Raw genomic sequence first — 14673 nt, 5'->3', positions numbered from 1 at the left:
GGTCAGGTTTTGCATCAGTTGCACTAGGAGCATGGACACCAGGGTGTTAAGAGACAGTTACTCATATTTTGTATTCTAAATACGTAACGGCGGTACATGTATTCCTTTACTCCCCAACACTGTATATATATATGTATATATATATATATATATATGTGTGTGTGTATGTATGTGTGTGTGTGTATATATATATATATATATATATATATATATATATATATATATATATATATATATATATATATATATATATATATATATATATATAACAGCTGGATAGCGTAGTGGTTAAACTACACGCCTTTGGAGCAGAAGATAGAAGATAGAGATAGAAGGCAGGAGAATAAACCAGCTGTTCTCCACAGCACCAGCAAAGGTGTACTCTCAGTGGCAAGGGAACAATAAGAGAACAGCACCACCAAGGCTGGAGACGGAGCAATACTGGAAGAGCATATGGGAGAAGGACGGCAATGCTCAGTGGCGAGTGGATCTGAGGGCAGACCATAGCGACCTCCCTGAACAGGGTCCAGTATGGTCCAGTAACCATCACAGTGGCAGATATCCAAGAAAGGGTCTCCAGTATGAAGAGTTGGACAGCACCAGGGCCCGACATGGTTCACGCCTACTGGCTGGTTCATTTGAGCGTCTGGCAGCACAAATGAACCAGCTGCTAGTTAACGAGAGACACCCGGAATGGCTAACCGAAGGTCGGACGGTCCTGATCCCCAAGGACCCCAAGAAGGGACCGGTCCCATCCAACTACCGACCAGTTACCTGCCTCAGTACTACATGGAAGCTCCTGTCAGGCATCATATCGGCTAAGATGAACAGGCACATGGGTCATATATATATATGTATGTGTGTATGTGTGTATATATATATATATATGTGTGTGTGTGTATATATATATACACGTGTGTACATATATATATATATATATATATATATATATATGTATAGATATATATATATATATATATATCCCAACTTACTGTGCATGCTTCAGTCACCCCTTGCATGGGAACAGGTAGAAGTGATGGAGTGTTATGTAAAACTACACACAAAAAAAACCCACAATGTCAATAAATGTCACAGTACAAAAAGCATTTTAATTAAGGCAACAACCAAATATTTTACATTGTACAAATAGAATTATGAGCTCATTTACCAGTTATGAAGGTGCTGCTGCTACTGCACCCCGCTGCTGGTCTAAGGAAGAGCTGCCCCAGGGATGCCCTCAACAATGGGTCTGGTGGCATTCAACCCTAGGGCCAGCTCCTCTGCCGGGTGTGACGAGGGGTGCAGGACCACCACCTGTCTTTATTTGTTCTGCCCTTTTCTTGGTTGCTGTTATAAACAAACAAACAGATTATTTCAGGGTCTCTTTTCAAGAGACTAAAAGCAATATAAGTGATAAATATTACCATTCTGTAGAATATTCTTATATTTCACTTTTACTTGTTCCCATGTTCTAGTGGGTCCTGTTGTGGCTCTAATGTGAAAGAGGATATAATGTAATATAATGTAATATAATGTAATATGATATAATATGATATAATGTAATATAATATAATAAATTACTTACGAGTTTAATTTGTCAGCAACTTTCTGCCAGCCCTCTCTCCTTGCTTTTGCAGCATTTGCAGTGTTCCCTTGCGTTTTAATTAAACTCTGAAACTCCTGAAATCCCTCAATCAAGAGTTCTTGCTCTGCTGCCGAAAAATACTGAGCGCGCTCCTTCAACTTCTTCGCCGACCAATCAAAGGGTTGCCGATCAATGTTTCTACTATCGATGCGTAGCCCCTTTTAAGCCACCCAGTGATCTCACATTACTTCATCCAGCTGTACTAATCGTCAACAACAGGTGTGTTCGGAGAACCGGAATAGCGAGCTCAAAGTTGGCGCGATGATTTGATCTTGGATGTGTCATTTGATCTTGGATGTAGTAAGTGAGGTACGAAGAACGGACCCCTGCTGAACCTTGTTTATTGTTGTGTTAAAATGACTTTGTTTGTTTACATAGCACAAACTCCAAAACACATGTAAATTCCAAAACACGTACAAATTCCAAAGCACAACGGAAGTGCTCCAGGACGCTAGGGGCAGTATTGAGCTTTTGTTACCTAGTGGCTGCACAAGCCAGGAAGTACCAACGACCGGATTTGGTGTGTTGTAGTAACAGGTAAATGAACTTTTTTAAAAAAAATTATTTGAATATATATGAGTGTTTGTGTATAAATACACAAACAATACACATATGCTTTCAATTGTGTAATTTAAGTGATCTAGGTAGTGCTGTTTTGGGAGTTCAGTTAATACTAGCAATGTGTTTTGGACAAACAGTTAAACAGTAAATAGTTACAGCTTCACAGAAAGAACCTTGAGAGCAAACTGCTGCTGAAGCTTACCCATCACTTCACTGAGTGAAGAAATGGCACATTTTTGCTAAATATGCAGAAATAGACGCACACCCATACAATTTATGGTAAACTGAGCTGCCTTGTATGTACATATGTTGAAGTTGCCTTGTTCTAATGTTTTCTCTGAGGCTGCTGTGCCATTTGGAGCAAAAATGAATATAAAGTGTACAGCATATCTTGTCACTGGAAATGGTTTGCACTGTTTATATATTTATATTATTTACTGTAGATATTGATTAAAAAGGCTTTATATTGTGAAAAACTGAAATTAGAATTGTTGTGCCTTATTTTGTTGATGTTTTTACACATATTCTATTTGAAAATACTAAAATGTGTATATTTTTTTATTTTTGTTTGTCTGATAGCATTTATTTAAAAAATAAATTGGACATTACAATCAGTTACTCACTACTTGAGTAGTCTTTTCAGCAACTACTTTTCACTTTTACTTGAGTAATAATATTTTACAGTAATGCTACTCTTACTTGAGTACAATTTTTGGATACTCGACCCACCTCTGGCAGATACACAGTTTTACATCTTAACTGGCAACACATGCTCCCGAGGCATGATGGGAGACAACTAGCCGCTCCCAACATGCCGCACAGCCCCCACCTGAGTGGTTAGCTGTCCTCAGCAACCTGTGTGTCCATAACAAAGGCTATGATGTGTTGGGGAAGGCGACACTGTCGTCAAATATATGTTACGGGTCCCCCAGCCGTCTCCGAGACCAAGTCGGGGGCCTGGGTTTGGAGCTGGGACCCTGACTGCTCCCCGGATGGGCTGATAGGGTACCAGGCGAGCACCCTATTCCGTTTGATCGGCTGCACTCTGTAAACCACGTCTGACAGCCTCTCAAGCACGTCCAAACCACTGGCTTACACACAGTTCAGTTAACTACGTGACAAGGCAAGCGTATGTGAGCGAGTGTGTCTGTGTGTGTATGTCATCTCCTGTCACACCATACATGGCGCAACCTCTTCTCAAGTTGCTCTATAGGTGCAAAAGAGCAGAAACTTGTGGTTTCTAAACGTGCAAAAGAAAGTTACAGCGAAGAGACCGCTCCCTTGCATATCCACGGTGATACTTCATGCACATGCACCTTTTATATGTATGGACGTGTGCAGGTATCGATATATGTGTATGTGTATGTATGCATATGTATATTTAGTATGGACGTGTGTGTGCATGCACGTCTATACTTATAGATATTTGTAGACATCTATTACTTACATAGTAATAGCAGCGGTAGAATACTTTTATTTATGTCTTGCATATTTCCACAACCCTCTATAAATAATCACATTCTGTGTATGCTACCATTGTATATAGTTTATTATCTTACTTATTTTGAATTTGTTTGTATTTTATTTGTATTTTTGTATTTATCATCTGCCATCCGTACCTGAGCTGGGGTAACGCAATTTCAGCGTTGTGGAATCAATAAAGTCTTATCTTATCTAATCTAATCTAATCTTATCTCATCTCATGTTATCTTTTCTTATCTTATGTTAAGATAAGATAAGATAAGATAATAAAAGAAAAGATAACATGAGATGAGATAAGATGAGATAAGATAAGATAAGATAAGATAAGGTAAGATATCTTATCTCATCTTATCTCATCTCATGTTATGTTATCTTATCTCATCTTATCTTAAGTGAACATAGTGAAAGTTCCAGTGATGTGAAGTCAAGTAATGTGGTATACAGTAAACTGAGTCAACATCAAGAAAAATAAAAAAGAAAGTAAAAGTAAAACTATGATAAGAAATGTGAAAGTAGCAAGAACAGTATAAATGAGCTCTGTCTGCCTGCACTGTAATCAAACTGTTCAGAGCCACACAGGAGAAGGTAATGACTTTCAGAATAACTTTGACATTATTCTTTGCATTTCAATGAAGTTACATTTTCTTTCTAGTCTTTCTATTCCTTTTTATACATTTGTATTTTTTTTCATAACAATGTAATTGATTATTGTTATTCAGTTACAATTGGTGGTGCTACCTAAAAATGTTTCCTTTTTCAACAGCAACAGAGGTGTGCAAAATACAAGAAACACAAGAACAAGGCAAAATATAAGAATAGGAATATGAGAATTATAAGAATAAATATATGTAAGAATGTATGCGCATTACTGAATATGTATACCAAATATTCCGTCATGTTCAGGTCAATTCTGACCAATTCACAAATTAAAAAATTCATAAATATTGTGTTTTACATCTGATTGCCTCAATGCCTTATGACATGCTCCACACTATGCACTTGAACATATAACAGTGATGAGCACCTCTGTCGTATACATTTGTAATTTTTTCACAACAATGTAATTTATTATTGTTATTTAGTTACATTTGGTGGTGCTACCTAAAAATGCTTCCTTTCTTTCTCTCTCAACCTTTTATTTGTATTTTCTATTTTCCAGTGAAATTTTAAAGACAAAAGAAAACAATATTAGACTCTCTTTGTAGGTGAGTAATGATTTTATCAAATTACAGTGTTCCCTCATTTATCACGGGTATTACGTTCTAATAATAACCCACGATAGGTGAAATCCGCGAAGTAGCGAATTTTATTTTTTACAATTATTATAGATGTTTTAAGGCTGTAAAATCCCTCACTACATGCTTTATCCTCCTAAGACCCGAACTCTTCCGTGACATGCATTTTTAATTTCTCTTTGATATTTGGGCTGATTAGGACCAGATGAATGTAAAAACAAAGAATTGCCTTTTTTTTTTTTTTTTACCTGATTTTTGTTTCTGAGGAAAATTAGAGCCACATATGAGGATATTCGTCTAAAATTTCGATAGAACAGTGGCAGTATATTGTCCTCGTAAGTGGATATCAGGCCCTTGTAGAGCAAAATTGAGTATTTTGGTCTAAACAACCCAAAATGTGATGTCCACATATGTGGACGCCAGGTCCTAGGAGGTTAAACACTTTTCTCAGACAGGCATCAACATTTTCACGTTTCTCTCTTGTTTAAACTCTCTCAAAGTTCAAACCTTCATACAAAAATAACTTCAGTATTATAGAGTGAAACGAAAGATCAAACCCTGTTTTCAGGTCCAGAACATGGGAATAGAGCAGTACAACACAGTAAAATACAACACAAATGATTTTGGGCAAAGAGTGTTATCTTCTAAATGTTTTAATGCATATGTATGGATGTATTATTGTGCTATTATGTTTTACAGCAATGGGAGCACAAAAGTCTCGACCTGTAAACACTCCAACGAGTAAGATAAAACATAACACAATGAAGTCACACAGATCAGAAAAAATTACGTATTATCAATCATTGCTTTCTTTAAAATATATTTTCAGTTTTTTTGTCAATTCTGTGCAATTTTTCAGCTTTAAGTGAAGAATGGAGGAAAATGCAGTGGACGTGAGTGTTTGACTCTTAATGGGCTTTTTGTTGCCACGTAAACGTCTTAAATCATCTACTTGCAAAAATGGGTTGCTGTCAGCTTAATTTTCTGTTCTTGTTGGTGTTTGCAATATTCTCCATAGTCTCACCACTGTATCTGCACCACTATCAGTTTCACTTTCTTGACTTTAACTTCATAAATATTCTTCTTTGAACAGTGGCAAAACCAATGATCTCCAGTTCATAAATAATTACCAGCCTCATAACTCTGAGCTCCAGCACCTCAGAATTCTTCTTCATGGACCCATTGGTGCCGGCAAGTCCAGCTTCATCAACTCAGTTGACACTCTTTTACAAGGCAGAATGGCCGCAAATGCTTTGGCAGATGCAATTTCTGGAAAGAGCTTCACTACAACAGTATGTTTTAATTCGGGTATGGTTTAGTCAAGCTCATGTATTTTGTGCAATTTGTTAAACAAAAGTCATGCAATTTGTAACAAAACTAGTGGACTGAAATTAAATGGCTATAAAGCTGCACGTAGAACCAAGCTCACTTGTTTTTCCACTGCAGCACAGTAAAGATTAGCACTCAGAGGTCTTAGGATGTGGTCTGCTCTTGTGTGACAGATGGGGTTTTTTTGTTTTTTGCTTCTTGAATCTTTGTCTGAAGATTAGTTTCACTTTACTTTTCTCCATAGTTGTTCTTACAGATATCAGCCTTATACTAAACCAGAAACCAGTTTTGTAGTCTTCAGTGATCAGGTAACCCTGTTATCAGAACAGTTAAAACCTTCTGTTTTACAGTATGAAACTTTCAAAATCCAAAAAGGAGGACCAGGAACTTTTTATCCTTTTGCCTTCACTGACATCATGGGCCTTGAGAAGGACAGAGGAGTTAAGGTGGAAGACATCATACTGGCCATGAAGGGGCACGTGAAGGATGGTTACAAGGTATCATGAAGACACTATTTGATGGTGTATCCAATGACACGATTTAATTATGCCTTTAAATAACACATACAGTGTATTTAAAAGTTAGATTTCCAAAAACATGTATGTATGTATATATATATATATATATATATATATATATATATATATATATATACAGTATATATACATACATATGTGTGTATGTGTGTGTGAAACATTTGCATATACTTGTTTAGTTTAATTGACTTCATTGTTTTCCAGTTCAATCCTCAATCTTCGTTATCTGAACATGATCATGACTACAACAAGGAGCCCACTCTAAATGACAAAGTTCATGTTTTAGTGTGTGTGATCGATGCCAACAAAATAAAACTTATGAGTGATGATATAATAAAACAGATGAGGGATGTCAGACTTGCAGCCAGGGACATGGGTAAGAGCCAAGTTTGGTTATAGGATAAACCCAAATTGAATTAAATAAGCTGACAAACATCACCAACTCTGATATTCTGTGTATTGACAGGAATTCCCCAAATGGCAATTCTCACCAAAATTGATGAAGCCTGTCCAGAAGTCAAAAAAAATATAAGAAATGTGTATAAGAGCACCTGGTTGAAGGAACAGGTACTTTTCTAGCGGTAATTTTCAGTATTTAGCTGGAATATTTATTTATTTTTACCAACAGTTTAATTCAAGTAAATTTTAAGTAAAATAAATGCTAATAAAGGTTAAACTGTTGAAATTTAGATGGAGACAGTCAGTGTGACATCGGGTATTCCACTGAACTGCATCTTACCTGTCAAGAACTACCACTCTGAGATCCAAACAGATGATGGCGTCAACACACTGATACTGGCTGCTCTGAAGCAGATGATCGACTTTGGAGAGGACTACGTCAACAAACGGCAGACCTGCTGAACCTTGTTTATTGTTGTGTTAAAATGACTTTTGGGTCTGAACAGGAATGTCAGAGTTATTCTTTGCATGCTGATTTTCATTTCCTTGGCTAAAGCATTTACCCTTAGACTAGAAACTCTTCAGGTCTTTTTTGTTTTGTTTTGCTTGAATGACAAAGTTTCTGTGTTTGCTTTGTAGACTTGGCTTTCAGTTTTTGTGTTTTGCTCTTGTATCTATCAACCTTTGAACAGACATCTAATTGTGTAAGAAAACTATACTGCTTTCATATTATACTAGGGTGACCATATTTTGATTTCCAAAAAAGAAAACCCAGTCATGAGACCTTTAATAATACTGTTTGCTTAAAGAAAAATTTAACATATTTAAACGATGCCTTCTCTGTGCGGTTAATGGATGGTGAAACAAAAATGTCATATAGGCTTTTACAAGTCAACAAGGGCAAAAAAATAACTTGAAAACCTCTGGAATTAAATAATGGTACAGAGATAAGGCCTCATCTGTATAAGAAAAATTACCAGTACCAGGACGGTACGAGAGAAATTTCTTTTGCAGTTTGTCTGAAAAGCTGCAGTTGCGCTTTGGCATCTTTTAAACATCACCAGGCGTGCTGTCTGTCCCGTTTGTGAGCGCAGAACAACAACTCACAAAGCCGCAGCTCGGGGATGACGTCACAGATATGGGTCCTCTGTAGGAAAACCCGGACGTTTTCATCAATCTCGAAAATCCCCCCAGACACCCCAGATAGAACGTGCAAAGTGGACATGTCCCGGGAAAAGAGGATGGTTGGTCACCCTATATTATAATTCTTGCAGATTTTAATATGATTTCTCATATTAAGAGATTAAGAGATTTCTGTTGTCGTTTTGTTTAATAAAAACAAAAATGAATTTTGCATCTCCCCTTCTCAAAGATTATACACCACTCCATCATTTTCCTTCCTGGACACTCAGGACTAGGAACCACTCAATGGTGAGTGGCTGCTGGCAGTTGCTAGTATGAAGCTGGTCAGTGCTGGGTTGGAAACCACCTTGCAGATTGCTATGGTTGGTGAAGACACCAAGTACTTACTAAGTGGCAGTAAAACTGTGAAATGCGGAAACAGATCCTTGCAGGCTGGGTACCCAGTGGCTGTGCTGACATGGTAAAATTGTGATGTGTTGCTGAGATGTCTTTGTGTCATTTTCATGGGATTCAGGGCCCCATGAAAACAATATCACTTTGGGCCGAGGCATCCCAGCCCCTAAAAATATAACACTGTGCAGACAATCATCAATAATGATGATTAGATGATTTATTTTTTGATTTTGTGTAAGATTGGTGAGATATGTTCAAGCCATTTTTTTTTTACATTTGTTTTTTTTTTAAATAATATTCTTTTATTCAGTTCATCAACTCTATTGTCAGTAATTTTTATTAATTTATCTTTTTTACATTTATTAGCATCTTACACCAAAAACAAATAAAATATACGATAAGTTTATGAATGGAAGTAAATTAAAAATCTCATCTATAAAATTGTGTAAAAGTTTTTTTTATTGCTTTTTTTCCTTCACAGCTTTTTAATCTATCAGTTAAATATTTTCCAGAGTAAAATGAGTATTTCTGTGGCAGACCTGAGAGGTCAACCAACATAAAGTGATTTAGGGGAGACAGTAACATGACAGAGCTGACTAACAGTAAACAAACAATAGTAAACATGTATCTGCAGTAATATATCAATCATGTGATCTGAACACACATTCCCTTGAATCTTTTTCTCCCTCACATCACCAAAGAATCCTCTGCTTCGTTTCAGTGTGTCTCAGTTCAGTCTGCAGAGTGTTTGATTTTTCAGGGCCGCTGTAATATTGCCATCCACTGCAATATTCTTGGACAGCAGTTTATCATTTAAGGATAGCCTATGCTAGGTAGCTAGAAAGATAGATAGATAAGACAAGACCTCAGCCCTTGACATTGATTATCTGGATTCACTTTTCCTTACATTGGCGGTCCGGATGAGCAGTCACATGAAGCTGATTATCAGCTTGATAAATTAGATAGTACAGTTGTTAGGTCTAATGTCAAACTTCGCTGGCGCAGAGGTTCATCACTGTGAACAAAAGCAAGACACTCCATACGGTTCTCACTTGCTAGCAAGGGAAGTCCGGCAAGATGTTCAGCCGACCTCGTGAGTGTGTGTGTGTATGTGTCTCTGTGTATGTGACTTCCTGCCACACAATATATGCTTACAACTATTTAACCACATTTGCTAGTTATCCAAAGGTCATCTCCCCTCACCCGTATATGGCTTAACTTTAATGGTTCACCACATACAAGCATAGGCGAGCCCCTAAATGACCGGGAGTGAACCTCCCTTACCAGATAAGGAAACCAGAACCTTTAGATGGAATGTGTCTGCAGTTAAACACTATACCATCCTACATGTGGGGGGAGGAGAACAGAAGAATATCTAAACATGCAGTTATCTAAACATGCAGCCGTAAATCACTACAGAGGGTGGTGAAGGCAGCAGAGCACATCACTGGCATGAGGCTTCCTGCCATTCAGGACATTTATCTCCAGCGATGCCTCCACAAAGCACACAGCATCATCAAGGACCACAGCCACCCAGCACATCAGCTCTTCTCCTTGTTACCATCTGGCAGACGTTACAGGAGTCTGTCTGCTCGGACTACAAGACTCAAAAACAGTTTTTACCACCAAGCCATACAACACCTCAACCACAAGACTTAAACACACACAACACAGTCCACAGGACGCACTCAGAAGCTACCCTGCAGCTTCACAAGTACTCTGTTTAATCTGCACTGGTCACTCCACTTTATTGTTATTGATATTTATATTTAAAAGTGCAATACTGTAATTTTCTGCTGCTTATTCCTGTGCAATATCCCATCTGCCCCCCCTCCACCCCCCACGTCATATTTCTTTTCAAGATTTTCTTATTTAATCACTAGTGTACATATATTTATATTTATAGATACATATATATTTAGTCATCTTTTCTCTTTTACCACGTCTCTCTAATATTTTGCTCTTTACTATTTTTCTATTTACTTTTTTATCATTTTATTTTATTCTATTATATTTTCTTCTACTGTACCATGCTACTGAGTGACTGCTGCTCGTCAAACACATTTCATTGCAATGTTGACCCTGTGCTAACTTGCATATGACAAATAAAACTGAAACTGAAACTGAACAGTTCAGGGCAAGGTTTACAAATTTAAGTACAACAATGACAACTGTTATCAAAAGCAACCTAACAATAGTCACATGAAAGGGGTCGGATTTTCAGTATCTAACCACTCACAGTTATTGATACTGACAAAATAGTGCTGATTTTTCAAAGGAAAATAACAATGTATTAGCCTATAAGAAAAACTGAAAACAACACAGCTGCTGCAGAAAAAGCAGTGGTGTTTATGAGAGGGAAAGTTTAGTAGAGTAATATAGTATTAAAATTTTGAGCATCTGGTCAGTAAGACTGGAAATGAGTTGCTACATATTAATAAAGTTTAGGCTATTTGAAGTAATGACTGTAGAAAACATGGTCAGTCATTGATCTGAAGGCAAGAAAGAAAGCTGGCAAAAATGAAGACTTATTAGTTTACCAACTCTTTTATTAAGACATGGAAGAATGTGATGGATTATGAACCTAATAGTTCATCATATTAATGCTCGAAAATAACTTTTATTTTTTATTCTCTTCGCTGCAGACTTGGTGGTGTTTAGCAGTCTTACAATAAAGATTAAATATTTAGACTTAAAATGACTTAAAATGTAAATGATATAAGGGCAGCGAGAACAAAAATTTGCTGTATTTTGAGTAAATTATATTAAAATATTTGCAGCCAGTAGGGAAAAATATCTAATTTTAAAGTTGCTGCTAACAATTTTTATTTCTTGCTGATCATCAGGAAAACAAAGAAATTAGGCAACACTGAAAAACTATACTATCTGCACACAGGTGTCCGAGGGAGTAAAATGAATATTTCTGTGGCAGAAATTCAATACATGGTGACACAATTTTCCAGAAAATTGATCAATAGGTAAAGATTTCTTACTTCCTTGTCTCTACTGTAGAACATAACCTGCTCCAGAGCAGAATATTAACTAATTATGAAATCAGAACAGGAAGTAATAAAAACAACTACTGAAGCCATGAAATACCAAAGCACCAAAATACCAACAGAAGAGATAACATAAACTGTTAAAAGAAAAGTCCTAGAAAAACAGTAATATTCCGGCAGCTGGGGCGCCAAAATAATACCAGAAAATAACAGAAAATAACTTTCTTATAAAAATACGGTTATTTTCAGTAATGACAATACAGTTTGTTGCCCTAATTTTACATGGGATTTTGCCTTTTTCAAGTGCTTTTAAACATTAAATTAGGAACATTTTAATGTGATTAAACAATGAAATTACCTATAAACAAGGTCAATGAATGTGGCAATATGAATCATAATACTTAAATGTACAGAAATATACAGTTAACAGTTGGTTTAAATAATAATGGATTGCATGCTCTGGGACAGACTGACAGGCGAGGCTGCCATATCGCACCATCGGCCCCTCTGGCCATCGCCAGTAGGCGGTAGGTGAAGAGTCTTGACCAAGGACACAACGACCGAGAGTGTCCGAGCCGGGGCTCGAACCGGCAACCTTCTGATTACAAGGCGAACTGCCAACTCTTGAGCCACGATCACCCTAAATAGCAATAATAATTATTATTATTTGATGTTAAAAAAGTTTATAAGAATCATTTCATATATTTTTCCATAGCATTACATTTGAATTTAACAGTTCAATCTTTCAAATAATGGAGAGATATTTGTGAAATCATGATACATTTGTGAATGTATTTTAACAATCTAAATATGCATATGTACAGACAAATACATTTAAAAAACAAGAAAATTATGTTTTATTACATTACAGTGATTTTACCTTAATTTACATTTGAAATGTGAAATCACAGTCTATTTATGTAAATTTAATGATATTCTAGAAGAACAGAACAAAACTGTAAAATACTTTTATATTAGGACTTTTTCTTACAGTGTAGAGAGAAACAATGAAGGGACTAATCAAATATCATTCACACAAACTGGAAGTGAAAATACTAAGAAATAAATGAAAATGAAAACCTTCCCATAAACAAAAACTCTCAACTCTGCTTTGGTTTCTGCCTGTGAAGCTTTATTTTAAATAATTTTACAACAAAATGACACAGTCAATTAAAAAACTCCACAAACCATAACAAAGATTTTTGCATATTAAAACATAAGAGTAGCTTTGGCTAAATGTTTTTAAAGGTTTCCATACAGAGTAAAATAACAAGACTATATCCAACTAAATGTCAGACTGTACTGGGATTTAATGAAGCCTCACATTATAATGTTTAAATAAAGGGATGCATATTTGTCTTTAGTCTATATCATTTTCATTTTTTGGTTGTCATTATAATTTTTACATTTAATACTGACAATGTTAACAGTATGACAGCATGACTGCGTGTAAGCTATTAGTTATAGTTCACTGATAAATACTGATGCAATAATAAATAAAGTCTGGAGACAATCATTCATGAACTTCCTTTTTTCAAAAATGAATGCATCAAATCCAACCACATGCCTTTATCCTAAGTACAAGTTATTCATGCAGTTTTCAGTCAATTAACATAACAAGACGTAATTTATATTTCAGTCAGTACTGCGTTCAGTCTCGCATCTGCTTCCTAAAGCGCAACATACCGACGATTTGTTACATAGTGTCAGTGTGTTACGTTTTGGGACGAGAACGTGTTGGTCTTTCAAGTGGTTGAGGAAGTCGTCTCCATAGACAATCATTTGCTTCAGTGCACACAGGATATGAGCATCAGTGGCGTCATCGGTGCTGATTTCTGAACTGTAGTTCTTAACAAGAAAGATGCAGTTCACTGGGAGTCCCAGCAGCTGGCTAAATTTGTCGACCTGAGTGTTAAATCAAATTCAGTTAATTAGTAAGTATAAAACGATTTCAGTGCTGAATTTAAAAAATGTAACTTAACATTTTATAAAAGGTTTCAAAAGTAAAAGCAAAACAAAAATCAAAAACTACCAACAGAAAAGATTTACCTGTTCTTTCAGGTACTTGCTCTTGTAGATGTTTTTGGGATCCTGTTTTGCCGCAGGACAGGCTTCATCAACTTTGGTGAGAATAGCCAGCTGGGGAATGTCTGTTAACACAAAAACTTAATAAGATGTCATGCATTTGTTGTTGTTGTTATTTTTTATTATTACTGTCTATAGACTTACATGTCAAAATTATTCCACATAATGTATTACAATTTTGAAACTGTTGCCGTACCCATTTCACTGGCTGTCAGTCTGACATCTCTCAGCTTTTTCAACACTTCTTCACTTAGTAGAGACACTGAGCCAGCAGGAACAACAGTGACCAGAACATGAACTCTGTCATTCAGGCTGGGACATGAGTGGTATCCCACATCACCCTCTCTCAGTTGTTGTCGTGGAATGAATTAAAAAGAAATTCAATAAGTAGAGATTTGAAAGACAAGAACACTATGTGATTCTGTAAGAATTTGAATAATACATTATTTTGGTAAATCAAGCCTAAATTAATGGTGGTTTTAAAGTGGCGACCAAAATGACAGTAGAAAACAGAACGGAGCCCTCAAAAAGAGTAAACGCAGTCTTATCATGCCAGAAAAGTTATATCTTATATAACATATTATATTTTGACAAATAAGTAGCAACATAATAAGTTCTGTTTCATAAAACATGAGTGGAATGGACAGCTACATTTCAATGCTCTGCTCTCTCTTCACTACAACAGAGTTTGCATCACTGCAGACGGGACCTCAATCTGTCAATCTCCCCCTCCCCTCAGTCTCTAATATACTTCAGCTACTCCATGTTGGCAGCATCCCATCCCTGACACAGGGTGGGCACTCCTACTTTTGAACTGAGCATCATTGCCTCAGACATGGAGTTGCTAAATCTCATTCCTCCCTTTC

General features: G+C 36.4%; 1 protein-coding gene and 1 long non-coding RNA gene across 3 annotated transcripts; one reads left to right on the top strand and one right to left on the bottom strand.

Annotated features, from left to right (window-relative positions):
- The first annotated feature begins 4846 nt into the window (after positions 1 to 4846).
- LOC116322177 (interferon-induced protein 44-like) lies at positions 4847 to 9133 on the top strand. Of its 2 annotated transcripts, XR_005612746.1 has the most exons (9): positions 4847 to 4893; positions 5623 to 5664; positions 5783 to 5816; positions 6017 to 6215; positions 6603 to 6749; positions 6993 to 7164; positions 7255 to 7355; positions 7479 to 8431; positions 8560 to 9133. XR_005612746.1 is itself a non-coding variant. In XM_039610784.1 (8 exons), exons 2-8 carry the CDS (start codon positions 5625 to 5627, stop codon positions 7647 to 7649), a joined length of 864 nt encoding a protein of 287 aa, XP_039466718.1. In that variant the 5' UTR covers positions 4847 to 4893; positions 5623 to 5624; the 3' UTR covers positions 7650 to 9133. The 2 variants fall into 2 exon arrangements, 1 of the variants encoding a protein (XP_039466718.1); XM_039610784.1 differs by having other exon boundaries at positions 7479 to 9133.
- Positions 9134 to 13587: 4454 nt separating this feature from the next.
- On the bottom strand, positions 13588 to 14044 carry LOC120439769. Its single transcript, XR_005612747.1, has 3 exons — positions 14004 to 14044; positions 13755 to 13872; positions 13588 to 13627 (listed from the first exon to the last, which is right to left on the bottom strand). It is a non-coding gene; the product is annotated as an uncharacterized LOC120439769 (long non-coding RNA).
- Between the last annotated feature and the right edge of the window lie 629 nt (positions 14045 to 14673).

Source organism: Oreochromis aureus, linkage group 4, assembly GCF_013358895.1.
Source record: "Oreochromis aureus strain Israel breed Guangdong linkage group 4, ZZ_aureus, whole genome shotgun sequence".
Taxonomy (NCBI): Eukaryota; Metazoa; Chordata; class Actinopteri; order Cichliformes; family Cichlidae; genus Oreochromis; species Oreochromis aureus.
The sequence above is the reverse complement of the archived record's forward strand: the minus strand, read 5'-3'. Positions and strand labels throughout refer to the sequence as shown.

Coding starts and splice junctions, on each gene's coding strand:
- LOC116322177 (XM_039610784.1), top strand. CDS start 5,625: ATGGGAGCACAAAAGTCTCGACCTGTAAACACTCCAACGA. Junction 6,750..6,992: donor ACGTGAAGGATGGTTACAAG/GTATCATGAAGA, acceptor ATTGTTTTCCAG/TTCAATCCTCAATCTTCGTT. Junction 7,165..7,254: donor ACTTGCAGCCAGGGACATGG/GTAAGAGCCAAG, acceptor GTGTATTGACAG/GAATTCCCCAAATGGCAATT.